The following is a 27,985-nucleotide window of genomic DNA, read 5'->3' as shown; positions in this document are numbered from 1 at the left end:
GGCTGTATGCTATCGGGAGAACAAGTAGACGGATGGATGATAGGAAGTGGGAGCAGGCATACTCCACGCTAATGATCCCGCCCACAATTCAGAGGTGAATTTCTAATGAACTCCTGCCACTCTACAGAAACCAATACCTTAAAAAATGGCAAGTCTTTGTGTTTTGCTTAAAAACGGCATAATAATAATTAAAAGACCAGTGGAAACACATTTAAAATGGATCAAAAGATTGATTGGAGTAGGAATATAATGAGAAAAGAAAATGTGCATGCTTTCATTCATTTTTAAAAAACTAGATTAAAAAGCAACAGAATGAAACTGAATGGATTTGTTCTAAATAAACCAAAATCAAAAGTGAATCTAATCGTCAACTGAATAAAAAAATTGTTGAAATTAATCATTGCACCCTTAGAGTTTACAGATAAAACTGAAGGCAGGGAATCTCGATCTTCTGTCAGTGTTTTCATCTTTATTAATATTTTTTTGGATGCCCTTTTTCTTCAAGGGTGTCTGTGGTCTAATGAAGTTCTTTGCACTCCTGCCCTTCCCATAGGTTACTCGGTTGTTTCTCAGACACAAAGAAGCTCGGTCCCACCGGAGTGTTTCCATCCAATGCTCAGCCGTTCCAAAGGCTGCTGGAAGATGAGGCTGCCCCTGGGGGCTGCGCAGGAGACAGCGTGTGTCCCACGCTGAAACACTGCAGCAAGCTCTTCATCTACCTGCACAAGATGGCCACTGACTCCTTTGACAGGTCAGATATGAACACACAAAGGGGTCCATCTCTGGGGGAAGCTTATGTCTGGTTTAGCATTGGAAACTTTTTACCTCAGGGAAGGGGAATTAAAAAGTTCATTTATTTGAGAACTGGAACCACATGTATTTTATTCGCAGATAGTTCTTAGCATCGCCAAGCTTTTTTTATCTAACTTTTTATGAACAATTCTGAATTCGTGAATACGCTTTTATCTGAAAATGTGGTTTCACATCTTAAGATTGATTAATAATCAAGTTATAGGACATTTACAAGCCTTTGTGATATGTTTATATGCATTTGAAAGACATTTGTAAGATATTCATTGGCATATATGTCATACTACAGTCTTTTAAGTGTTAATAATGCTGCTCATAAAGACATTTGTTAGCAAAAATCATTTCCTATTGTTTTTACAAGAAATAAAAAAGGCAGTAATAAGTAAAATAGGCAATATAAGTAATAATAGACTTATTGTAAAGATGTTCATTAGCACAGCTAGACGTTTTACAAAGGGAACGTTGTCTTGAAAAAAATATGTTGTGTTATTTTTATTTTTTTAAACGATTTTTAAATGGAGTTGCATTTATATTTTGCATTTGGGGCACCACCTGTCCTCACAGGAATACACCTGTCCACACAGGAACACACCTGTCCTCACAGGAACACACCTGTCCTCACAGGAACACATCTTTAGCCCCTCAGGAACACACCTGTCCTCACAGGAACACGCCTTTCCTCACAGGAACACGCCTGTCCTCATAGGAACACACCTGTCCTCACCACACACAACTGTTTGACTCTTGATCTGACATACACTGCAGTAGAAACCCCCCACAATAACTGTTATGTAAAAATAGAAAGTTACCAATATTTGAACCATGACTTCAACGGTGATCACATGTTTCTGCGCTTTGATCTTCATTTCCACCTTTTCCTAATCTTTTTCCTTCCAGTCTGGGCCTGTCCATGTGATCCAGCTGGAATCCTGATCCTGACTTCTATTTCAGCTTTCCACTAACAACTCCTTTTCTTTTCTTCTTCTTCTTCCTCTAACATCTGCTGCTGCCTGCCTCATCATCCTCGATCTGGCACATCTGCACATCGGCTGTGCGTGTTTGTGCACGTGTGTGTGTGTGCTGTCAAGCAGTCGTGCAGAGCACATGCCCCCCTGCCTGACTCACGAGACCTCGCTGCCCTCCCCATGGGGGACGCCAGCACTCACCAGGAAGAGGTAGCTACATTGCTCTTCATCACCATCTCTTTCTCCACATCATCCTCTTCACATTCAGTCTAAATGATCCATTTAGTTCTTCTGGCTCAAAAACAAGAAGAGCTGCTGTCTGAACTGTCCTCCAGGTCAACATCACACTTTTATACACCAGACTGAAATATGAAAGTCGGACACTGACGAACGTTAATTCCTACAAGTCAGAACTGTTGAACTGTGAACGTCCCACACTCTCCTCCCCAAAATCCCAGCTGGAGCCCACCTGAAGATGTAGAATATAAAAGTTCAGGTCAGAACAGGCATCAAAAGACAGAGCAGCTGACCAGACCATCGCCTGTGCATGAGAACTGAACTGAGTGACCCCTCCCTCTGGCATTCCAAACAGGAAGTAAATGCTGGTTCCAAGAAGCCAAAATCCCATAGACTTCTATAGAGAAATAAACAGCTATTAGTCGCTCTATTTGTTAGAATAACCATTCTTGCCTTTTTTTTAAAGATTATTTTGATAATCCTATTTTTTTTTCATTTATTTATTTTTTTTGTGCAAGTTGTAAATTGACCAATCAGATACCTGTTGGATCCCATGTAGACTGTCAAAGCATTTGATTTACAGATTCTTGAGGCTGCTTTTGAGCGGCAAGGGTGTGAACTTCCAACAAGCTCACTCTTGATTGAGGAGAAAGGTTGCTATAGAAACAATGACTCATGCCGAAAAAAATAAAGGTTTTTCCCTAATGCAACACATCTAAATTTAGGGACTGAAATATGAAGAAAGGACCCTGAGGTTCTACAAGCACAGATCAGGATGAACAGCCCCTTGTAAAAGTTTTAAACCAGGTGTTGTGAGTGGAGCAGATGTGGTTTTGGGGTAGTTCTCTGTGAGCTTCTCAGAGTTCAGTGTTAGCTGTAAAAATGTGAAATCCATCAAACAACAGAAAAAAACAGATCTGTTCTGAGTGTGCATATAAACTTCTTCTGTTTCCTCCTGTAGACATGGCTACTATGGCACAACTGGCCCCCCTGCCCCCATCAAGGCTCTATCTGACCTAAAGGTTCACCTGTCTAACCCCGCCCTTCCCGTCTCCTCCTCATCTGACATGGTGGTCATCCATCCGGGCGCCGTGCTGGCCATGGTGGATCTGCTGCCCTCTATTACCTCAGACAGTCAGCCAGAGGTGAGGAAGAGTTCACAAGCTCACCTGTGATTCTTCATCAGAGCTTTCTATTTTCCATGACTTTTTTAACTCTCCTGTATAACCCCCCTCTTCCCTCGTCCCAGCATGCTCTGGATCTGCAGCTGGCCGTGGCCAACATCCTGCAGCTGCTGGTGAACAGCGAGCGGAACCAGCAGGTGCTGTGCGAAGCCTGCTTGCACCAGCGTATGCTGCAGCGCTGCAGTCAGGCCCTGGCAGACGAAGACCACCCCCTCCACCCCCCGCTGCAGCGCATGTTTGAGCGGCTGGCCTCGCAGGCCCTCCAGCCAGTGGCGCTCAGGTACGGGCAGATCTACTCCTGATGTCCAGAATATTCTTGAAGAGAAGGAGGGGAAAGCGTTTTTGCTGCCTCGTTTCAGTATGAGAGTCAGGCTTCATGCAGGTCATCCTTCTGCATGTCACTTACTTCAGTAATATATATGCCCTTATATATATATATATATATAAATATACACATTCAAACAAGTGACAAATCTTTAGCTGGATGGATGGATGCTAATAATTCATATAATGAATCTCATCAACATTATTATAAACCTTACTATAAATTCCATCAAAACCACTACAAATGATTAAAGGAATACTTAATTAGCTAAATAAATATCAAATATTAAAAACTGGTAACATAAGTAACAATAGATGGTTTTAATGAAATGGTTATACTACATTTGAAGCTCCTATTTTTTACGACTTTTTATTATTGTCAATTATTTTTTAGCATTTTATCAGCCTTATTTGACTATAAATGAGACACTTTGTTAGTGTGGATGCACACACATTGGAGAGTTTTTAACTGGAAACAGAGCCGAGCTTCCCTGTGTTGTCTTTAAAATAGTGAAACCAAGTAAATCTGCTTCTGTCAGTCTGTTCCTCTGCTGTTTCCTGCACAGTTACAATCTTGCAGCTGAAACACATGAACACCAGTCATCTACATCCTACTGAAGCTGCTCAGCTCACAAAGTTAACCTGCATTCCCCGAGCTGTTGGAAGCTGTTGTCTCTCAGATGAAAGCATATTTCACAAACTCAGGAGTATAAATGCATGAATGTGAAAGAAGCTCCTGCAGCTGCATCGTTATCGAAAATCCCCCAAATCTGCTTCAAACAGCAAACGAGCAACAGAATCTTGCACAACGCAATTTCCATGCATGCTAACCGTGACTTCTTCCTTCTTAGGGAATTTTTACGTCTCGGAAACCCGCTGAACTGTGGAGCGTGGGACAAGAAGCTGCTGAAACAGTACCGAGTCCACAAACCCAGCTCGCTCAGCTACGACACGGACATGAGAAGTAAGAAAGAACAGAAACATGCCAGGAAACAAAAACAGGGTCAAATGTAACTGCAAAACCTTATAATAAAAGTGATATCAGCTGTGGGTTTACAAGACAAAGAGCAGGAAGAAAGAACTCTAACAGAATAAGAAGTCAGAAAACACCACTACTGAACTAATGAAACTGGAAGAAAGGGTTATGGACTGATGAATAACAAAATACAACATATGGGAGTGTAACTATGTGATTCTGTAAGGGTTCTGTCATATTTATGTGTCCAGGTGTATTATTCTACAGTAGAATTACCATGAAGACCTAAAAGTAACACGTTAATCCTTTTTGGAAATTATTTTTACAAAAAGGAAACCAATCCTAATGAAACACACAGGTCTTCATTCTCTGCTTAGAAAATCTATTATCTTGTGTTTAAGCAAATGTCTGCCCTCCACGGTGAGTTTGTTTCCATGAGCAGCTGCTAATGTTTGTAATTTTCTGGGCTCCCCAGCATGACTTAATTCCTAATTGTGTCTCATCACTGCAGAGGATGGATATTAAGTCTCTGCTAATTACCGTTCAGTGTAAGCAGCTGCTGGTTGTAGTCAGCCTGAAGCTGGTTCGGATGTTCTGCTGTTCTTCTGGTTTCACTCTTCCTCACAACGTTTGCTCGGCTCAGACCGAAGAGTGAAGGTCACGCCCGGAGTGTCCTCCTATATTGCTCATGGCTTTTTCCACTCACTTTGACACATATGGAGTTGTTTTTGCTTATAATAGCTGTAGTAAAAATCATTGAGGTTTTGAGCAGAACTTGTGTAAGTACAGAAGCAGTGGGTGAATTTTCAAAATAAAAGCTAACGTACCCCCTTCTGTAAAGTCTGAATGTGAGATGAAAATGGAATATGAAGAAGACATTTACTTAAGTTTTAGTCACATACACCCGTACAGGAGGTTGACCTGTACCGGTGCTGTGGGTTTTTGAGTAGTTCAGGCCCATAGAGGGTCATAGACAGGAGCAACTACCTCTCAAGGGGGGCATTTCCCTACCTTACTGCGTTATGTTAATGGAACGTACCATTGTCATGTGTGTGGTACGTGCACTGTGAAATATTTGTAAGAACAAATGTAAGTCATGCGCACTTACGACGTGATTGCTGTCCTATGGTGTCTCTATGCCACTCTCTGCACAAATGCTGCATGCACAGGGTGTGCCGGTGGTACACAAGTGCCTGTAGCACGCCCACACAAGCTACACTCTATCTAACTTCCTCATTTCTAACAGTCAGGCTGCACATGAGGACCCCCGCACTTACTGCTTGAACAGCCCCCTCCATGCACAGCTGGCTGCATTTGCCTGGATCTCTCCTACTTCAGCTTACGTGTTGTTTAAGTGTTTACTGTGACCTCATTTAAAAGCCTAGATGAATAAATTGAGATGGTTTATAAGCAAAAAAAGTGTTTTCTATGACCTTTTGCCCGCAGCATACCCATAGAAAAAAGTGTGTGATCCTTTTTGCTCTACAGGATCACAAAGTAGTCGATGACTTTGATATTTTCTCAAGGCTGCCTGTGTGGTTCATACAGGTTTGCCCATTTTTTGCCTGCAGACGGCCTCTCCACCTGTAAGGGCAGTTGTAACCAAAGCCTTTATGACTTAAGGGTCAGTATTAAGGTTGAGATGTTGTTAAAATATATATTGTGACTGACAGAATAAACTAAAGGATTTTTAGTGTAATCCCTGTGCAGTCCAAGCAAAAGGAAGAGGAAACTGTTGAAATGGGGGAAAAAATGGAGAAACCTCCAGCAGAACCAGACTCTTTAAGGATGACCATCTGCTGTGAGCTGTTTGAATCTGAGAGGACAGGATGGAGAAAAACAATGTAACATCTGTTGTGAGACAATTAATGTAGGTTAGTAACTGCTGTAATTTGAAAACAGGATGCAGATGGACCAACGACTAACATCTGTTAAACAAAAACAAAAAAAACAAAAAAAATCATTGCAGCATTAAGAGACCAGGAAGCAAATAAGCACAAAAGTCTGTTCCTAAACACTAGACATGTTTGAAATTATTAAAACATGGGAACATGCTAGAAACAGACTATCTCAAATGCCTGGAACATGTTTAATAAACCAGCAAAAAGATAAATTAGTCACTGTAGCTGTGACAGAGCAGAAAAAAATCACTAATATCAGAAGAAGGAAATCAGGAAGAAGACAAACACAAAATACTGGAACATCTGTTTGAAGACATTTTAGTGACTGCAACAATAAGAGATCCTAATATGACCCTTGACAGTCCGAGCCTTTAACTGAAGGTATGGCTCTGGGTCAGCCATGCAAACCTTAACTGAATCATAAAGATGTACATCTCACAGGGGGGCAGCATTGTTAAAGAGGAAAGCAGTGATTAGTCAAAATCCTACATTGTTCAAGTTTTACTTCTTTACCTTTTGACATTTCGTAATTAAAAAAGCTGGAGCTTAGTTGGAAATGATCAGTTGTAAGGATAGCTGTCCCCAATTTCACAACAAACTGCAATGAAAGCAAACCATCATCTTCAGCCCTCTCAGCTTCCTCATTGACTCATCTTTCTGTTCACAGACGGCATGACCATGTCCATGGAGGGTTTCGGCCCCGACAGCGTCTTCACCACGCCGGCAGAGGACAACGGCCAGTACCGCATCAGCCGCAGTCTTGTCCGCTCCGCCGAGGGCAGCACCGTGCCACTCACGCGGGTCAAGTGCCTGGTGTCCATGACGACGCCCCACGACATCCGTCTGCACGGATCGGCAGAAACGCCAGCGTTTGTGGAGTTCGACATGTCACTGGAGGGCTTCGGGTTAGTTGCCTTTCACTGAGTTTCCTAAAGGTTCTTTTTTTACTCGGGCAAAAACGGAACTCTTACAAGAGGTTTAATAATCCTTGTCCGTTGTATCTGTGAATTCTCCACTGAACAGATTTGGTAAAATTGCCCTCCCCATCTCATTGGTGCCGAACTGTGGAAGAAATAATGAATTGTTCCCATTTTTTTTCTTTTGTAAATCAAATGTTAATCACAGAGAGCCTTATTTTTACATTCATGACATCAGTAATTATTCAGTCAGAGAGAAGCCTCTAAAAGAAGCAGCTGGAGCAGCAGGTGATTCTCAGTCTCTGAACAGATTTTGATGATCTGTTTCTCTCCATGGGGGGAGCTGATGCTTTTTTCTGCCTCCAGTGAACCGCGCTGCACGTGCGTGTTGTGCACGTGCGTTGAGTGTTTTCTCCGGTAGAATTTTCTTCCCCCCAGTTGTGAAGCTTCGCATATAAATGTGCTCATTCTGTGGATTTGATCTCCCTCTCCTCCCTGTGGCGCTCTGAGCGCTGCTCACACGCCGGCTCCCCGTCGTCAGACGCTGGAGCTCGGACATGACAGGAAATGTCTGGTTTGACCTTGGCAGCTCGTCACCCTGCCTTTCTGTAGACACATAACAGCACACTCATGCTACGTGAACAAACTTTAAAGATAGACGTTGAGGTTGTGGTGTTGACCTCATAAAAGTTCCATTTACGGCGTGCATATTTGAGCTACATGGTCATTGTTTACTTTGTAGTAGACCTTGGAGCTGCCTCAGAGTCAAACTGGCTCATAGACTGGATACACTGGCAGAGTCGGTATATCCACATTTTGCTCTATTGTTGACCAATTTTTTCATGAGATAGAGGATAGAAAAGCGACAAACAAAAACATTTGGGACTCCTGAGAGAACTGCAACAGTGGTGTTATGCACACACAGACTCAGGCTCACTCAGGTTTAACTTAACTACAGGCTTCATCGTCCCTAAAGACAGAGTTGGTGTGTGCCTCCATGACCAAAATAAGAGGCTGGTTCCAGCAGAGATGAGCCTGAAAGTTGAAGGCTTTTCCTCACAGTTTAAGCATCAAGAGGGGAGCTCTGCTAGAAAACAATTCAACCGAGGGCGCTTTATCAAGGTTGTCCATTTAAAGCTTTACAAGATGTTAAAAGAACCATGAAACTTCTGTTTTAGCTAAGGGGGGAAGATGAAGAACTACATTTTCTCATCTGAAGCATTTTAAATCTACTGGAAGCTTTTCAGGCAGTTTTTAGAAACAGAAAAAAAAATCACTTTATTAAAGTTGCACAATTCCTAACATAATGTTTTCATAAAGTGGTGCACAAATATTAAAAAATAACACTATTAGAGCACTTTCTAGATCACATGTGTCAAAGTCAAGGCCCGGGAGCCAGATCCGGCCCACGAGGTAATTATATCCGGCCCTCCAGATCGCTTTATATAACTATTATTAATGACCCGATGTTGGCTTGTATAATTGAGAGAGGATATATTTTATGGAAAGCTAATTCTTTTGGGATATTTTATGTGTTTTGGGTTTTTTTTTTATATAAAATGGCGTACAAGTAAAGAAATATCAATGTTTTTTTCTTTTAATGTTTACTTTATTTCTGACTTGTATAATTTTACAGAAAATATTATTATGGAGAGGAAAATATTGAAAGTTATTTAAGGTTTAAGTTGATTGATTTTGGAATAATATTCCTGTTTGGGGTCATGGAGCTACTGGAGCCTATCCCAGCTACTGTTGGATGAAGGCAATGGCAGATAAAAATGCTAACGCTGCCTTCAAGTCGACAAAATTAGGAAGCACAGTGTCAGGCCTGTGATGTGCGTTCAGTGTTCCCTTGTTTATTGCAGTAGTTACTCTCAAAAATAACCTGAGATAGGTGAAGTCTGTGAAATAGGATTACGGATGTCTTAAGGCTGCAAAACCCCTCACTACACTCTTTATCCACTTTTGTCAGACAGACATGAACATTTTCACACTTTCTGAGCAGGAGAAACAGCACAGAGATGATTGATTGATTGAAAGATTTTGATTGACAAAATCAGCAGCCAATGAGGATGCAGAACAGAGGGGGAAAAAAAAACCTGAGTAAGACTGTGAAAGGTGAACTGTGATATTACGAGGTCACACTGGATAGCTTAACAGAAACTGGTTTTGTTTTTAAGACTGTGTAGGTGGGTTTTTTCCATGACATCAATTAACCTGCTTCACAGGTTAATTGATGTCTCTAATTGTTCTCTGGGTGTGCATGTGACTGTGTGGTGACTTGTTCAGGAGGTACCCCATCAGTAGCTGGGCTCGCTCCAGGGATTCAGCTGGTTCAAAAAAATTGATATCAAAGGACTAAAAGAACTTACATGTTGGCTTAATTCTAAAGTAAGAGGTTTGCTGCAAATTTCTCCACAGCCTTTTGAAGGTTACTCCATACATTTTCCTTTTGAACTTAAAAAAATGTTTGTTGAACTTTTACAAAAGTAGCAATTTTTCTTTTCAAAATATTTGTGTTTGTCAGATTTTTGGTCCGTTGTTTTAATGCAAAATGGTATAATCAACAAAAATATGTTTTAGTCACAGAGGGGAGGTTACACTGAAAATATAATAACAAAAAAAGGCAAATTAAACAGTGTTGAAGGCAAAAACTTAAAGGTAAGGTCGAAAACATGACGCTGATGGAGTGTATCTGTTCTTATCGTTGAGGCACACAAATGCTGAACTTGTGAAAGTTCTGACACAAAGGAGGTTTTATGTTCAGCAAAATATACTTAATGCAGAATTAAATGTGGTTAGACCCACAAGAGCTGACATGAATGTGAGCTGAGCTTCGGGGAAGAATCTGGGTTTGTTTTTGCAAGGCTTCAGACGCCATTTCAGTGTCTGGTACATCTGCTGCTTCCCACCTGGCTCTGACGCAGCTGCCCCAGAATAGAACATGGAGGTTCTCCCGAAAACAGCATCAGCATGCTTACAAGCCTGCAGAGACCATCTTTCTGCTCACCAGCGCACACACTTAGACAAAAACACGCTTGTGAACGTACAAATGCACACAACCTCTCCTTTTCCTTCCATCTGCCAACATAAATTATTGATAACCCTGCTGTTACTAATCACATACACTGTGTACACGGGCGCATGCAAACACAGACACATACATTTGCACAAACCACCCACCATCTTTGAAACACAGACACATTCACACACTTATTCAGACTCACTGATAAATGCAGACATGGTAAAGACAAAGAACCATTTCTTTCTTTTGAGAGTTAATTTATCACAGATTGTTCTCATGTGTGGGGTCTGTCTTCATGTTGGGGCCTGTTCTCAGATGTCGGGCCTGTTCCCATATGGGGATTGTCATCAGCTGTAGGATCTATCCTCTTGTTTCAGGTCTGTATTTAGGTTTAGGGTCTGTCCTCAGGTCCTAAACGTACTTGCTGGTGTGCCTCTTTCTCTGAAATGTAACTTTGGTTATTGTTAAACAAATCCATTGTTGAGCTTAATCCGAAGTCTCTCTCTTTCTCTGCATAGGTGTCTTTTTCTGCCCAGTCTGGCACCCCACAACGCCCCCACCAACAATGCCAATGCTTCGGGGGTCAGCGACGGAGCGGTGCTGAGCGGGATGGGTGCTGGTAGGTTCAAAAGCAAAATTTTTGTCCTCAATTTTATTCCACTGTTTTTTGTTTTGCCGGAAACAGAATCAGTTCTTTCTTCGGGAGTCTTTGTTCAGACTTGTCTGTATTTTTTATAAACTTTCGTCTTTACTTTCAGAGGTCGTGTCAAATCGCATTTCCACTAATCTTTTGATTAGATATGACAATCATATCTGCAATATAAATTAGGCCTTGTGTTTTTTTTCCATTATTACTGAGCATATTACCAGAATGTTTATACATTTTAATTTAAAGAAATCTTGTTAGCTGAAGGAGCAAACCTAATAGCAATTGCAGGTTATAAGAACATCATCTTGCTCTATTCTGTATTTTTTTAACTATAGGGCTCAGTGAATGGTCTATTTTCAAACTTATGTCATGAATAAGGTCAGACAAGATTCAGACAAAAGTCCGTCAGTCAGACTTTATTAACTGTGTTCACATTGGAAGCATTAACTGCATTAGCATATATTTATATTTATAACTTTAACTCTCAACCTTGTTTGTAACATGTACAAAAACAGACTGATTTCTCAAATACCAACATTACTGTGACTACGCTAACTCCAACCTATTTAGTACCACATAAAAAGAAACACAGGAACAAGTTAGCCAAGTTAGCGTATTTTAGATAACATCTTACCAAACATTTTGACAGAGCGCCTTGTACCTCTCAAAATTACTTCAACATCAGTAAACAGAACTACGGTTAATCCATAAATAGGATAATTTGAGTATTAAGACACACCGTCATTCTTTTTAAATTAAGGCTTTAAAGTGCACCTTATATTGCGGAGGATTCAGTTTATCAAATGAATCTGTGACTCTAAGATTAAATTTCCAAAATTATGTTTCTCGACAAAGGGAAAGTCCTTTTCTTTCCTTTCCTTTCCTTTCTTTCCCTCTCCTCTCGTCTCCTCTCCTCAGTGAGTCATCCATCTCTATTTTTAGCCTGCTTTTCTCTTGTGTTTTCTTTGCTCTTACGTTTGTCTGTTTCAACTCTGTTTTGTTCCGCATCTCATTTATTTCCCCCTTTCCTTGTTTTTCTTTCCTTTGCCCTAAATCTGTCTGTCGAGTTTCTCACTCTCCCTCCCTTCCGTCCTTTTCTTTTCCTCTACTTTCCTTCTTCACCCGTCCCACATCTGTGGGTGACATCATGTAAAAGCACCTTCATGAAATCATAATTCTGTCTGCAGTTCTGCATCGTTGTCTTTTGCTGCATGTTTGGAGGGTTTCTCATCACTGCTTAAATTTTTTTGTTATAAAGAAGAAAATCAGCTTTTTATGTGCTGCAGTAAAATCTTTGATCAGAACTGTAGAAATACAGTTTAGTCTTAACAGATATCAGTTCTTTTCTTGATGATTTTTTGCAATTAACAATTAGGCAAAATATTTGACTTATATTTGATTGATTCCACATAGGAATATCCCGATACAAAGGTCTGTCTCTCTTTCTACTTAAGGTGTTTTAAGTCATGATAAATAGAATAGTTCTTATGTTTGATGAACCTGATCTTCATCGTAGTGACTGGATGATGATTGAAGTTGTGTTTCAGGCTCCATCCCTTCTCCCTTATCTTTGTCTTTCAGGCGAGCGCTTGTTTCCCCCTCCGTCAGGCCTCAGTTACTCCACCTGGTTCTGCGTGGAGCGTTTCAGTTCGGCTCCCCAGGCCCACCCAGTACGACTTCTGACCATGGTGCGGCGGGCCACCACCTCAGAGCAGCACTACGTCTGCCTGGCGGTGGTGCTGTCGACCAAAGACCGCGTGCTCACAGTCTCCACCAAGGAGGAGCTGCTGCAGACTCACTGTGAGGACTGAAAGAGTCAGATCATGAAACTTACATCACTCCTATGCAAGCACTTAGACATTACACATATATTTCCCTCCTTCCATTTCTGCCTGTCTCCCACTGTTAAGCAGCGGATGAGTCGAGCGAGGAGGCCTCCTTCTACGAGATCCTGCCCTGCTGTGCTCGTTTCCGCTGTGCAGATCTGATTGCTGAGGGCCAGTGGCACCACCTCGTGCTGGTCATGAGCAAAGGCATGCTGAAGAACAGCATGGCCACGCTCTACATTGACGGGCAGCTGGTCAACACCGTCAAGGTACGACAAGCGTCATGTGTTTGTTTTAAATAGTGGACTACAGATGAGTTCAGGTGTTTGTTTCCCTTATAACCAGAGCATTTTTCTAGATGAAAATGAGGTAACTTTTCACCCTACTTTTCTCCTTCAGAATCTACTGGAATGACGTTGATTGTGTTAACAACTAAAAAATTACAGTAAATTTTCTGTTTTAATTACAGTAATTTAGCATAAATCCCATAGGGGGAGCCCCCTTCTCCTCCTTGAACCATACAGAATATTTTTCTCGTTTCATCACAAATAATTGAAATACTCGCTATTTAATTAAGTTTGTAAACTGCAGTCATTGGAGCTCCAGATTTTTAAACAGAACTGTAACCTCGGACGTTTTGACGTGAGATCGTGGAGGCGAGCCGCTCTGCCAGCACTCCTGAATTTCTCTCATTTTTCTGAAGTGTTTTAAATTCAGCTGTTTGTCGTCTGCTGTGGTTTATGTGTGCCGACCTCAGGCTTTCCCGACATCAAGCCGCAGGTCTCGGCTTCCTGTCTGCGGTTTCATTTACTGCTGATTGTGTCTGTCGTGCACACACGTCTTGTGCTGTAATGTGGTGAAGCGTCGGTAATTTTACGTTTGCGCCACAAACACACAGACATTGCGTTTGCCCCCACTCTCATGGAAATGTATTTTAGCCGTGGTCGTTACTGTGAAGCAACATTCACAACACACTTGGCGTTCAAGCGATCACTTACTAAAAAAGTCTATACAAATGTGCGTTTCGGGGTTCTGCGTTCAAAATTCCGGCATGACTTGGGCATGGTAGTGACGTATAGATGGCTTCGTTTTTTTTAATTTATGGAAGTGCCAATTGTTTGTAAATTTGTCACTGAGGAGAAATGAATCATTGTGTTTTTTGTCCCGGCTGGGATTACATGACACCAAGTCTTTCATATAACTGAACTGAGCTGTGAAAGAAAAAAACTGGTGCAGGATTCACGAGATTTGTAGCACACCAAGTTTCCATCTCTAGGAGGCAGAGATGCAAAAGAAAAAGTAGCCCCTCCCAGCTTGTCCAGTGTGAACATGACTTTTAAAAGTTCTCCTGTATGAACAGTTCCCCCCATCGTCTCTCTTCCACTGCAGCTCCACTACATCCACAGTACTCCAGGTGGCTCGGGGTCCACAAACCCCCCTGTGGTGAGTACCGTGTACGGGTACATTGGGACGCCGCCTGCCCAGCGCCAGCTGTCCAGCCTGGTCTGGCGTCTGGGGCCCAGCATTTTCCTGGAGGAGGTTTTACCTGCCACCAGTGCTGCTGCCATTTATGAATTGGGACCCAACTATGTGGGGAGCTTTCAGGCCGTTTACCTCCCATGTGAGTCCACCTCCAAGACTGTTTTAGTTGAGCATGGCCTGTTGTTCTTACTGTTCTGCCCCCTCCAAATCTGGCAGGTAAAGACTCCCGAGCAGAGCCGTCTCCGGCCACACCTGTGGCTCTGGTTCCAGAGGAGAAGGTGTCCTTCAGTCTGTCTGCTCACTCCGTCTCTGCGCTCACTGTGGCCAAAATCAGGAAAGCCTACAACAAACTGGACAGTAAGGCCGTTGCCAAGCAGGTTAGTTATGCGGTTTCTGCCCAAATCCACTTTTTTTTTCTTCTCCGGAGAAACTCAAAGTGAACACCTTTAATCGTCTCTGTCCAGCTTGCTGTGTCGTCACATGAAAACGCCACTCCGGTCAAGCTGATCCATAACGCCGCGGGTCACCTCAATGGCCCGGCGCGGACCATTGGAGCTGCCGTTGTTGGATATTTAGGTAAAGCGGGTCAACTCCTAAAACTGCCAGGTGTGCTTCCAGAGAGACTCGTGGAGCTAGAAAACATTCTCTTCTTCCTTCAGGTGTCCGAGCCTTTGTGCCTAAACCCGTGGCCACCACCCTGCAGTATGTGGGCGGGGCTGCGGCTATTCTGGGCCTCGTTGCCATGGCGTCAGATGTGGAGGGGCTGTACGCAGCTGTCAAAGCTTTGGTCTGTGTTGTGAAAAGCAATCCACTGGCCAGTAAGGAGATGGAGCGCATCAAAGGCTACCAGGTGAGACACCTGTAGGTCACACGACACGCCAACAGTCCCACCCACAAATCAGAGGAAAATTCCTGATGAAATGCTGCTGCTCTGTAGAAACTATGTCCTAGTAAATGACAGGATTTTAGATGTTGGCTAAAAGCAACATAATTATTTATTTTTATTTTTTATTTAACCTTTATTTTACTTGAAGGGTCAATTGAGAACAAACTCTCATTTACAGTGATGACCTGGCAAGAATGACCAGCAAATGTAAAACCAGACAAAAACAATACAATACACATTAAGCCACGACAAATACAAATTATTAATCTATGACAGTATATATATAATTATAATCAAAAGATCTCAGGCAATGTTTTACAATAAATCAAAAGATGATTGGAGTGGAACTTTAAGATGTTTTCAGTCATTCTAACCCACTACCTGTTTATTTTATGAAGTGTAGATACTCATTTGACCCAAAGGTAGATACAAATTCTCAAGATTCAATGTTTTTTCTTTTTACACAGGACAGACTCCGCTGTAAATGACTTTTAGTTCAGCTCTTTCATCATCTCATTGAAACGCTAGCTCTCTAGTTGTTTTTAAGTGTGGGCTTTTCCTCCAACACACTCAGCTGCTGGCCATGCTGCTGAAGAAGAAGCGCTCCCTGCTCAACAGCCACATCCTCCACCTCACCTTCTCTCTGGTGGGAACGGTTGACAGCGGACACGAGACCTCCATCATTCCCAACTCCATGGCCTTTCAGGACCTGCTGTGTGACTTTGAGGTGATTTTCTTGTTTTGCATGAACCCCTCTTGAATCCTTCTTCTTCCTCCTGGCTACAGACAGCTTAGCCTTGTGCCGCAGGTCACTGTTTGTGACTGTGCTCCTTCTGCTCCTCAGGTGTGGCTGCATGCTCCCTATGAGCTCCATCTGTCTTTGTTCGAGCATTTCATCGAGCTGCTGACAGAATCCAGGTAAGTCTCAGAAGTTCATGCACACGTGTGCCCACAGAGCACCTTCATCAAAGTAACCGTGTCTTCCTCTGCGTCCAACAGTGAAGCGGCCAAGAACTGCAGACTGCTGCGGGAATTCCAGCTGGTTCCAAAGCTGCTGCTAACCCTGAGGGACACCTCTCTGTCACAGCCCACGGTGGCTGCCATCAGCAACGTGCTCAGTCTGCTGCTGCAAGGCTTCCCCAACCCGTACGACCTGCTGAGGTGAGCCCCCCCACTTTAGACCTTGTGTAACCACAAAGAAAAACTCCTGATGTTAGCGCATTAACATTCATCTGTCCCCCCTCAGGTTTGGCCAGTTCCTCTCCTCTACTCTCCCCACATTCGCCGTCTGTGAGAAGTTTGTTGTCATGGAGATCAACAACGAGGAGAAGATTGACGCAGGTGACCGACTCTTTACAGCTGGTGTCAGAAAAATCTCTTTTCCAGTGACTGATCTTCCTCTAAAAACCGTTTCCCGCCCCTCCAGGGAATGACGATGACTTTGGCGGCCTCCTGTCTGCCAGCCTGATTCTGCTGAGGAATCGTCTGCTGGACAACCTGCTCCGCCTGCTCTTCATCACTAAAGAGAAGTGCACAGTCAATGCACAGTAAGCCTGAGCCTTCAAATGTCTGAACATCCTTTTCCATGTGAATTTTTGAGATCTCCTCACATCTATTACATCCTGTGATCAGCTGCACCCACCACCAGAAAAACTTTTGACCCTCTGAGCCCTCTGCTGATGGTGGAAGTTTGTGGTGGGAAGAGTCCATGTTGTTTGAGCGCCATCACGGTTCGCCTCTGTGTCTGCAGGGCCTGCGAGGAGCTGGTGAAGACGCTCGGCTTTGATTGGCTGCTGATGTTCATGGAGGAGCACCTCCACTCGAGCACAGTGACGGTGGCTCTGTGGATCCTGGTGGTGCTGCTATCCAACCAGTCCATCCTGAACCGCTTCAAAGAGGGCCTGAGCGGAGGAGGCTGGCTGGACCACACCGACGCCGTCCTGACCAATAAGATCGGCACAGTTCTGGGTGAGTTCGGCCCTGATGAGATTCGACTGAGTCAGATTCATCTCCGTCTGCTCGACATCTTCTCAGTTTTTCTCGTAAATGTTTTAAGAGGGTCTACTGTGCCAATCCTCCCTGAGCTATGGTAAGGGCGCCTGCAGGTTTAATGTAAACACTAAATGTAATGTGGCTCAGCAGACACTTCTCCTCATTCTGGCAACGCTCTCCGCCGGAGTTGGCCGTCATTCAATAAACACAAAGCTGCTGAGTTTGTGCGCCGCACAGCCAAGGGTTGGTCTTCTCATTTCTCTCCCTGCTGCCTTCACCCTCATCCCTAATCTCACCTTCCTCCCTGTTTTTTGCCCTGAAGACTCAGACACACTGCCAGCGTTGTGGTTTGTAATCTGATCACAATATTTTTCCGCCCCACTGGGATTTTTGGAGAAGTGCGGGGCTCTGAGTGTGGTCCCTCCCACCAAAACCTTGTGAGATCACAAGACTACTTAATGGAATCTGCACGTGGTGTTTTATTTTGAAAATCTCAGACTCTTTGCTTTCGCTCTCAGTCTTCTCAGTTTAGACACCACTCTAAAAATGACTTCAAGTAACAGCAGCAGTCCTCCAAAATGATAATACATGATCAAAAGTTTAATTCACAAAGAATTTACTAAAGTGAGTGGCTAAAGAACTACCTAAGTACTGAGGAACAGTTGGATCATCTCTGATTACCAGTTAAAACTTATTGATGTGGCGAAACAAAAAAGGAAAATATTTTTTGTATTCTGAATACTGAAAATAGAACAATTTAACTTCTTAAAAGAGAACATCCCATTACAGAGCTCACTCTGACTGTATAAGAGAACTGGACTGAGTGAGTGTGAAAATGGTTTACCTCCAACTCTCACCAAATGAAGTCAATTCAGCTGCCTTTTTTTTTTTTGTTTGTTTGTTTTTTTCCAATATGCCCGTCCCCATGTTGGAACCAGAAATAGTCATTTAGCAGTGATTGGTACGTGTTGATCTGAGTTGATGTTTCTATGGCAACCATTTGCATCAATCAGGAGTAAGCTTGTTGGAAGGCCACATCCCTTCCACTTAAAACCAAGCGACATGAAATCTGTCAATCGATTGTTTCAATGTGAAACCACCTACTTTTATGGAGGCATCTGATTGGTCACTTTAATCTTACAAATAGAATGACTGAGCAATAGCTGTTTGTTTCTATATAGACGTCTATGGGATTTTGGCTTTTTGGAACCAGAAGGTACTCAGTCCAGTTCTCTAATACAGTCAGTGAGCTCATCACACATCACTGCTACTTTCCAAACAACAAGTCTGTATTCTGTCTCAAAAATATTAATATTGTTGGAGGAATACACATTTGTTGTGTGGTTATATAGTTAAAGATGTAATCTAATCCAAAGGGAGACTTACTGGTAAAAGTTTTTATAATAGCTGACATTTTCTTTTTCTTTTTTATTCCACTAATATAAATTTTACAAACCGAAAAAGTGACTGAACTGTTAAAGCCTCACTAAGTGAGATTACTGGATTTTCAAGATGAATCTAAAAATGTAACCTAAAAAAAAACTTCTATGTTCACACCAGGCATGTGTCACGTGTTCAAAAACATGTTAAACATGGGTTTGTGACACTGGACCCAATATTCATGCCCCCACATTTGAAAGAGGCTTGGTGCAAAGTGTCAAAGTGGTGTAAATCTGGTGAATCTCCTTTCAGCCTTTTTTTCTTTCACAGCTCTATTCCGATATATGAAAGACTTGGTGTCATAGAATTATGAATATAAATATTATTTTTTCCCTTATGATCAATTTTCAAACGGTTGGCACCTCTGTGAATTAGGGCTGCCGCAATTAGTCGACTAATCAACTATTAAAATAGTCGACTAATTTAATAGTCGATTAGTCGTTACTTTATATTATATGGAGTCAGAGTGTAGTAAAGTTGAAAGTTATAATGTGATTCTGTTACCTTTTTGGACTATTTTGACATTTATTACGTTTTTTTAGGCTCTTTTGGAGTTTAGCTAAAATTTCAGCTGCATGCTAGCTATTTTGGCTAATTTAGGCTTTTTTTTTGTTTTTAGGCTATTTTTGAGTTTAGTTATTATTTTAGCTACATGTTGGCTGTTTTGACTAATTAAGGATTTTTTTCCAGTTTTTTAGGCTATTTTGGAGTTAAGCTATTTCAGCTACATGCTAGATATTTTTGCTAATGTAGGATTTGTTTTTCTTCACTTTTTAGGCTCTTTTGAAGTTGAGCTAATATTTCAGATCAATGCTAGCTATTTTGGATAATTCAGGGTTTTTTTCAGTTTTAAAGCTAATTATGGTAAAGGTGTGCTTTACATCCAGTTTGCACATGACCCAATTAGTCGACTAATCGGAAAAAATAATCGGTGATTAGTCGACTATTAAAATAATCATTTGTGGCAGGACTACTATGAATTAAAAGGGTCCATTCGTCACTACCAAATCTGAATTCCTTGTGGTTCAAAGTTCAACCTTGTTTTTATAGCTATCAGCGCATGTTCAATGGCCGTGCATTTTGTACGTAGAGCCTCAAACGGTCATAAAAACTTTTCATTGGAGTGGATCTTTAAGCTACACATGAACAATAGAGCATCAGGATTACAATTGTTAAATAAGGTCATTTAAGTACATTTAATCTGTTGTTAGAAATATTTATGTGATGGAGCCATAGTGGGGGAACCACACTCAACAGCACACTCTACGACTGCCATTCCAGTGGGCTTTCATCAGTGACTCTGAGCAAAGCCGCAGTTTTACTTCTGGCTCCAGCTTGTAGGTTTCCAACTCTGTTGCTTTGGACCCCCTCCCTCGCTCCCTCAGAGTAGTGACATGACCCTTCAGAGAGTGGAGGAAGCCCTCTGTGTATGTGATGGGTCAGCTGCCTGTAGACTCCTCAGCCACAGGATCCAGTGAAGCCCCAACGTCTTCACACTGGATTCTAACGCTGTTTCATCCTCCTCTAACCCCCTCTGCAGGCTTCAACGTGGGTCGCAGTGCGGGGGGCCGCTCCACCCTGCGAGAGATCAACAGGGACGCCTGTCACTTCCCGGGCTTCCCTGTCCTGCAGACTCTGCTGCCCAAACACACCAACGTGCCCGAGCTCTACTTCCTGCTGATGGCGCTGTTCCTGCAGCAGCCGGTCAACATGCTGCCGGACAGCCTGCAGGTACATGTTAGTACTCCTAACTCCTTCTCCTCTATCCGTGTTGGTCAGTCCTGATGTCAGCTCTGAACCCCTCATCAAATCTTCTGCCGCTTGACCCAACAAAATCTGCGTTTTCCTGTGGTCATCCAGCACGAGGCGTTGAAATTTTGTGTCATAAAAAAACTAAAACTCAGTTTTACTTGAATGCAAGTCATTTGTAAAAACCCCATTTAAATTGTCCAGTTCAGGCACCCTAGATTTTCAGGAGCCCTCACCTTGAGGAAAACGTGGATACATCAAACTTAAAGGGGCCACATGCAACACTGACACCTGGTGTTTAAAGCAGTTATTGCACTGAAAGGTTTTAAAGACCCACTTCAATGAAATTGCTGTTTTTAACATGTGGCATTTTTTCTGATGATGGAGGATATATATAAAGAAAATGTATATAAAAATTGCATTTCTGAGTATTTCTTACTTAAAATCATTGTGAATCAGGAACAGAAGAAAATAAAAATCTATATAAAGAGCTTATTTGTGACTGGCTGAGCAACAAGCTTCCTGCTCTGAGCTCCCAGGAAAAGGGAGGGCTTGCTCAGTACAAATAGTCCCACCCGCACCTTAGCAGGGAATTTTTAATGGACTACTGTCGCTCTGCAGAGACTATGTTCAACAAAACTACACAGGGGTTTTTATTATTAATATTTTGTCTAAAAATCGCATCATCATAATTAAAAGACCACTGGAAACACTTTTACAATCAGTCAAAAGTCTTTAACTTCAGAGCTGACAATGAATGTTGGTGTCTGTCTGTCAGGAATCATGCATTCACACCAAAGCAGCTGTTATTATTTCTTAAAGCACAGTGTTTTAACATTATTATAAACTCTGACTGAAAAACAGGTTTTCTGTTGGATTTTTTTCCTCTTGCATGCTTCCCTCAGTTTTTTATTTGGTATTTTTGTCAAAAAGGTTTTATTGTTTAGAAATGGCGTGTCACATCTTCATATTTCTACGTGCAAAAGTTCTGATGTAAACATGACTCTGCTCCAAACTTACCTTAGCTTAGCAGTGACATTTTTTCTTTGCTGAAAATAAATCTAGATGTCAAGGAGTGTAAAGTGTAGGAATCTGCTGATTGTTATCTCAGAGTGTGTGTGTGTGTGTGTGTGTGTGTCCTTCAGTTTGATCTGGACTCCCTCTGGACGTTCATCTTTGGCATCCCGGCCTCCAGTGGAACGGTGGTGGGCTCCATCCACAGCGTCTGCACCGAGGCGGCCTTCCTGCTGCTGGCCATGCTGCGCAGCATGCTCAACCTGGTGAGATGAGACGTCCAGCTTTGCTGAGAAACACTTTAACTGTCTGGTTAGGAACATCACTGAATAGGGCTAAGAGCGTGGACATGAATTAGTGTATCTGCTGCTCCATTTGAACAAATGAGTAAAAAACGTCTATTTTAATGTTATTTTTCACACTGTAGTGATACTTTTGGTTCTGTTAAGTAACTTTGCTCACATCTCCTTTATTTGTTAATGTCAGAAACACAAATATACGTTCTTTATTCTCAGTCAGGTTACATCTGAGAAGACATTTACACGACCATCTATGGACACCACAAAAATAACTGCACAGATAATTTGTTTTGATCAAATCAGAGAGTGGAAAATATTTAATATCCTTTTTAAGTTGAACAAAATGAAGTATTAATGATTCAAAATGATAACCAGAAGCAGAGGGAGACATGAAAGTGTCTTGATGGTGAGGTAGTCTGAAAGTGTGTAACAGTAATCCAGCAATTTTGGAGTTTAGGACATGATATTCACCTCAAAACTCCTTTCCTCTGTGGAAACATGCTGGGAAATTTTGCATCTTTGTGAGCGTGAATCTGCATAAATGTTCAGAGTGTGTGCTCAGCCATCCTCACTGAGTCTGGAAAACTCCTGTCAGACACCTTTCTCTTTATTATTTCTTAAATCTCCTAGAAAATGCTGATTTACCAAACATTCACTGAAAGTGTCTTTCATCTTAAATTTAACATTTCTGAAGAAGCGACTCCAGTCTAGCAGACTTGGTTTTAGAGGAGGGGTGTTCACACTTTTTTGACATGCAAACTACTTTTGAAATGACAAACTCCAAAAGTTTCAGGAGAAAATATGTGAACCCTTTGGAATTACTTGGTTTTATGCGCAACCTAAACACATAATTGTGTTCAATAAAAACACATAAGCATTTGTTGGTGTAATTTAAGCAGGCAATGTTTTTCTCCATTGCTATGATTTAGATTGAGATTTCCATTTTATACAGAAAACAAGGTACTCCCTTAGAGGGTTCACAAACTTTCTCTTTCAACAATATATATGTTTATGTACTAATAATTCACAAACTACACAGCAAAAGTAAACATCTTTGTGATATGATGTGCAGGACGTTTAGCTCACTTTATTCAACTTCAAAATTGACAACTTTTACCATATCTTCAGTCAAAAATGTTGTTTATGTACTAATAACTCAAAAACGACACAGTAAGAGTACACACATATTTGGGAGGAGATAGCTTTGTCATGTTTAATATTATTATTGTTGTAGTAATTTAAACAGATAAGGCATTGTATTACAGAAAGCAGCGACTTTTCATGCTCTGCTGTAAACCATGTAATGGGGGGGGGACAAAGACATTTCTGAAGCGCAGTTGGCGGCTTCCCCTGGTCAGTAACTCCTGGAGGACACTGCTGCCAAATTCAATGTTTTTATATAGCCCCATATTAAAACACGGTTTTCTCAACAAGCTTCACACCGGTAATCATTAAAAAACATAAAATCACTCATAAAATATAAACAAAAGCTGATTGCTTAACTAAACTTAACAGACTACAAAAAAGGGAATCCCTGATCTTATACCCTCCTAAAATCTAAAAAAAATCTTAAATAAACAAATCTAAAAAAAAAACAAAACAGTGGTCTTTTTCCAGGGAGCTGGCACATAGTTGAGCCAGCAAAGGCTCTCCAATGTCTAGCAGAATGTGCCGGTCCATGAGACGGGCACAGTGTAGTGTGCAGCGACGTATGTATCAGAGGATCACTGATTGGTCATTCTTCATGTCAATCAATGATGTACTTCATGGTGAAGATGAGTATTTGCTTTTTTTTTTTTAAATACATTTTTATTTTTTTGTTTATTTATTATTGATGGACGACCCCTGTTTTAGAGCATAAGTACAGCCTGAACACAAACAAGACCTGATGGAGGTGTGAGGTTACACTTTCACTGTTTCATTTTGTTTATTCATCCATGTTTCTTTCACTTTGATTTAAAGAGAAAAAAACAAGATGGGAACATTTGATATGGTTAAAATGGTGAATGGGAATATGAAGAAATCATTTCTTGTATTACATTCACCTTAAAGCAAAAAATAAAAAAATGACCCAAAGAGACCCCCCTTTCTCCACAGATTCAGTGACATCCAAATGTTTACATAGTAACAACATAGATTATGCAGCTTCAATTAGAGCTTAAAAAGGACATCTGTACTAAGAAGGGAAAGTAACAGTGGCCACGCCCACACGGTTGATAGATGTTGGTCTTTGACCACACCCAGACTTTCCTGAGAGTTTGATCTGTTTGGTTTCAGCCATGGCAGTCTGAGGAGGAGGGCTCCTGGCTGCGGGAGTACCCGGTCACCCTCATGCAGTTCTTCCGCTACCTGTACCATAACGTTCCTGATCTCAGTCCCATGTGGCACAGCCCGGAGTTCCTCTGCGCTCTGGCAGCCGCCGTCTTCCCCTTCAACATCAGGCCCTACTCTGAGATGGTAAGCTCCACCCACACACGCAAACCGTCTATTTACCAGATACAAACTCTTACAGCTGAGATTTATTCAGAAAAACTGCAGCTCTTCTGGTGACCTGGAGAACTGCAGTTCTGCAGCATCAAGTCTTTAATTGATTTTAGCCTTTCAGCCGCAGCACTAAGAAGACTAACTTTCTAATTTATCTAATTTGCACATAAATAAATCATTATTTCAAGAACAATAGCAGAAATTACTTGCATTCCTACATTTATCTGGTATATCAAATATTTAAAAAAACATACAAAAAAGTAAATCGTATGTGCTTGCACTGCTTAAAAAGAAAAAAAGAAAATACAGATTTCCTCCATAGCATTTTCTGAGACAAAAGCTGAGGATCACAGTTTCCTCTCAGAGCCAAAAGCAGCTCAGTTATGCAGCAGAAGTTGAGCTGTCTGTATCATTGTTCAGTGAAAAAAAGATGAAGAAAGCAGCTCTTATGTCTCCAGTCCGTTTGTGGTGTCTCCTTTGGGTCACTATCTACAGGAACTTCTCCTAAACCCTTGTCCATGTTTAGGTGAGCGATTTGGACGATGAGGCGGGGTCTCCCACAGAAGAATTCAAGGCCTTCGCTGGTGACTCCGGCATGAACCGCAGTCAGTCCGAGTACTGCAACGTCGGCTCCAAGACCTCGCTGACCAACCACCCCGCCAAGAAGTACGTGTTTGACTTCATGAGGGTTCTGATCATGGACAACCTCTGCACCACTCCAGCCAGCAAGCAGACGCCCATCGTGGACCTGCTACTGGAGGTACGGACATACGTCAGTTCTGATGTCGTGGCTGGTTCTTCTCTCACATTCACACCTGTTGGTTCATGTCTGTAGGATTCTTAGTGTTTGTAGATCAGAGAATCCACCTGCTTGAACTGCTTCCTGTGTGTGTTTTCTGCACAGGCTTCCCCGGAGCGCTCCACCAGAACTCAGCAGAAGGAGTTCCAGTCCAACATCCTGGATGGCGTCATGGAGCATCTCCTGGCGGCTGACGTGCTTTTAGGTCAGGACGATTTCCACAGGCAACCACGATCAGTGTAGACCCACCCACATGCACCTCCTAATAAATGTTGCTCCGCCTGTACACTATCATCTACCAGATACAGCATACAGACAGACGTCAGCATGTGTTTACAGCAGAGATCACTTTCTAGTTCAGCTACCATCTTTGTCTTTCTGCTGCTCCATTTATTCATTCCAAACTCTCACCTGCACAGATCACCTCTTCCTCCTTTATCTCCAACCTGTCATAAAAATCCTCAAACACACAAGTAAAGGTCAACAGCAAAGAGAATGAAGCTGCTGAGAATGCAGTAAGAGTGTCTGGAAAATGAAATATATGACGTAATTTGCCTCATAATGCCACATTTGCATGTTAATGCTATTACATAATTCAAAACTTCTTTTTTTAATGTGTTTTAATGTGAATTTCAGTGCAGAGAAAATGAAGAAGAAGAAAAAAAACTGATTCAGACTTTAAATATAAAAGAGACATATCCTAGTCTGATAATTTAAATAAAATCTAACTAGTACTGTACTGAATGAGGGGCTTTTAAGATATCCTCTGGTATATTCATGTCAAAAAGAGCGTCTTGACCTGTTTACCTGCTCAGATACAGTAAAGCCCTGAAAAGAAAGCGCTGTATTTTATAGTAAAGACTATGGGAAGACGATGGCTGGCTCAGTGGGCTAGGTGAAGGGCTGACACGCAGGAGCCCTGGGTTTGATTCCCAGGGTTGACCACTGATCCCCACTCAGATTGGGTCCTTAGGCAAGACCATTGACGCTGCTGCCTAACTGGGTCCCTGTGCCCCTCAAGTACAGGGTTGTGTCAGGAAGGTTATCCGGCGTAAAAACTCTGCCAAATCACTGATGCGAAACAGTGGGTGCTGTTACACTGTGGCGACCCCGAAAGGGATAAGCTGAAAGTGAACGAACGAAGAGTTGAAACACTGAAAAAGATCACTGCATCTTTAAACACATTTCATTCTGCAATATATTTACCACCCAAGTGTCCTCTCTAACTTTTAGCAGCAGCAAATGGACAGAGATTTAAGAGCATAAAGGGACCCTATCAAACTGTGTTGGTAAAAGCAAAGCGGTTCAAAATGTGGGAAAAAAAGTTGGGTACATGAGTACAGAATTATTAGCGGTCGATAACCCGATCCTGTATAGAAGTTGTGTTCCTGGTTTGGATGATTCATTTTGTTTTGGCTTTCCAGCTTCCTGACTCAACCCTCTGATTTGTGAAAACAATACATTGTGCCCCCTTTTGATTACATTTGACCTCTTTTTGAACGTGCTGGTTTAACCAGAGTTTATTATAGACCCTCTCCAATGAAAATTCTTATTTCTCTCATAATGGAGGACACATAATTTAAGTGTCTGAGTTTTTCTATATTTAAATCATGATGGATCTGGATCCTAAACATCCCACAAATCCTAACCCTGACTCTCGGGTAAATGTTCACGACCTTTTTCTACTCTGTCTGCAGGTGAGGACGCCTCCTTGCCTCTCAGCAGCGGCGGCAGCTACCAGATTCTGGTCAACAACGTCTTCTACTTCACCCAGCGGGTGGTGGACAAGCTCTGGCAGGGCATGTTCAACAAGGACTCCAAGCTGGTGGTGGACTTCATAGTGCAGCTCATAGGACAGGTACCAGCAACACAGAAGAAGCTCAACATGAGATTCAAATATATCGTCCCACACTGGATCCTCTAGATTTCTGTTACTGGACCGGTTCTGGTGCTAGTTTTGAGCCAGAGTCAGAACACCTTGTTATGATGGAATTTCCTGCAGTTTCATTTACCTTGTTAAATTTTCACAAAAAACACTTTGTTCTTTTTCATTTTCTGCATTTTTGCTGATCCAGAATCTCTGACCTTCAAAGTGATTTTCCCAGCAGAAACTTTCATAGCATCCTTCACAATAAGAGCTGAGCTTAGTCTGAATCAGAAAAGATTAGCTTGAGTCAAATCCTATTTTTTCCACAAAGAAATGTTCAAATCTTTTCGGTCACATGTCCAATCACAGATCTCCTCTCGACTCCTGTCTCTCCTCCTCCTCCAGGCTAAGAGGCGTTCTCAGGGACTCTCCCTCGACACCATCTACCACTGTCTGAACCGGACCGTGCTTTACCAGCTCTGTCGACCCCACAAGACGGTCGCTCAGCAGGTGGCGCTGCTGGAGGCCCTGCGGGTCCTGACCGTTAACCGCAACCTGGTGCTTGGGCCGGGAAACCACGACCAGGACTTTGTGGCGTGTCTGGCTCACTGCTTCATCTGCCTCCACAGCGGCAGGTAAGGACCTGCAGATGTTACAGCTTCTAAGCAGGTGGGACTCAAAGACGTCCTCCACACATTCTTTTGCAATGAGATAATGTGGGAGTTTACTGTTAAAGACAGAATATGTTTTAATAACGGAATAAAAATAATACAAATTTAGTTGAAGATTGAGCCATTTAAAACATCAACTTAACCCAACTTTCCTCAAGCTATCATATGATCCATTTAAATTTTCACCAGTTCCCCGTTAGCTGTAGGTCTGCTGTTCTACACTGAAAACCCATTAAAACAGGAGGAGACAGCAAAGGATTGTGGGTGAGATCTGACAACTAGAGACACTCTACAAAGCTTTTTATAGAATAAGCTTTTGCTCTTTAATGAGCATTGCTCCCTCATTTATCGTCGGAATTACATTCTAAAAATAACCTGTGATAGTTGAAGTCTGCAATGTTGAACTGCAGATGTTTTAAGGATGTTAAAACTCCTGACGAAACACTTTTTTGTCCTTTATTCTCAGACACTTTTCTCTCTTGTTTAAA

General features: G+C 42.0%; 1 protein-coding gene across 8 annotated transcripts in view; it reads left to right on the top strand.

The window, feature by feature from the left end:
• Positions 1-27,985, top strand: part of wdfy3 (WD repeat and FYVE domain containing 3) — a 90,967-nt gene that overhangs the window by 41,598 nt on the left and 21,384 nt on the right. For 4 of the 8 annotated variants that reach the window (XM_024275608.2, XM_024275607.2, XM_024275605.2 and 1 more), the window contains exons 13-38: positions 554-751; positions 1,902-1,985; positions 2,974-3,157; positions 3,262-3,476; positions 4,372-4,484; positions 7,065-7,302; positions 10,858-10,958; positions 12,570-12,788; positions 12,899-13,083; positions 14,204-14,435; positions 14,513-14,673; positions 14,761-14,872; positions 14,956-15,146; positions 15,757-15,909; positions 16,027-16,100; positions 16,182-16,343; positions 16,429-16,523; positions 16,609-16,729; positions 16,933-17,150; positions 20,155-20,351; positions 21,509-21,643; positions 23,954-24,133; positions 24,687-24,920; positions 25,065-25,164; positions 26,657-26,817; positions 27,232-27,461. In XM_024275608.2, the coding sequence (XP_024131376.1) occupies positions 554-751; positions 1,902-1,985; positions 2,974-3,157; positions 3,262-3,476; positions 4,372-4,484; positions 7,065-7,302; positions 10,858-10,958; positions 12,570-12,788; positions 12,899-13,083; positions 14,204-14,435; positions 14,513-14,673; positions 14,761-14,872; positions 14,956-15,146; positions 15,757-15,909; positions 16,027-16,100; positions 16,182-16,343; positions 16,429-16,523; positions 16,609-16,729; positions 16,933-17,150; positions 20,155-20,351; positions 21,509-21,643; positions 23,954-24,133; positions 24,687-24,920; positions 25,065-25,164; positions 26,657-26,817; positions 27,232-27,461 (4,293 nt within the window). The remainder of the gene's footprint in view (positions 1-553; positions 752-1,901; positions 1,986-2,973; positions 3,158-3,261; positions 3,477-4,371; positions 4,485-7,064; positions 7,303-10,857; positions 10,959-12,569; positions 12,789-12,898; positions 13,084-14,203; positions 14,436-14,512; positions 14,674-14,760; positions 14,873-14,955; positions 15,147-15,756; positions 15,910-16,026; positions 16,101-16,181; positions 16,344-16,428; positions 16,524-16,608; positions 16,730-16,932; positions 17,151-20,154; positions 20,352-21,508; positions 21,644-23,953; positions 24,134-24,686; positions 24,921-25,064; positions 25,165-26,656; positions 26,818-27,231; positions 27,462-27,985) is intronic. The other 4 variants (XM_024275611.2, XM_024275604.2, XM_024275606.2 and 1 more) reach the window with 3 other exon arrangements.

This window comes from Oryzias melastigma, linkage group LG9 (genome assembly GCF_002922805.2).
Source record: "Oryzias melastigma strain HK-1 linkage group LG9, ASM292280v2, whole genome shotgun sequence".
Classification (NCBI taxonomy): Eukaryota; Metazoa; Chordata; class Actinopteri; order Beloniformes; family Adrianichthyidae; genus Oryzias; species Oryzias melastigma.
The sequence above is the reverse complement of the archived record's forward strand: the minus strand, read 5'-3'. Positions and strand labels throughout refer to the sequence as shown.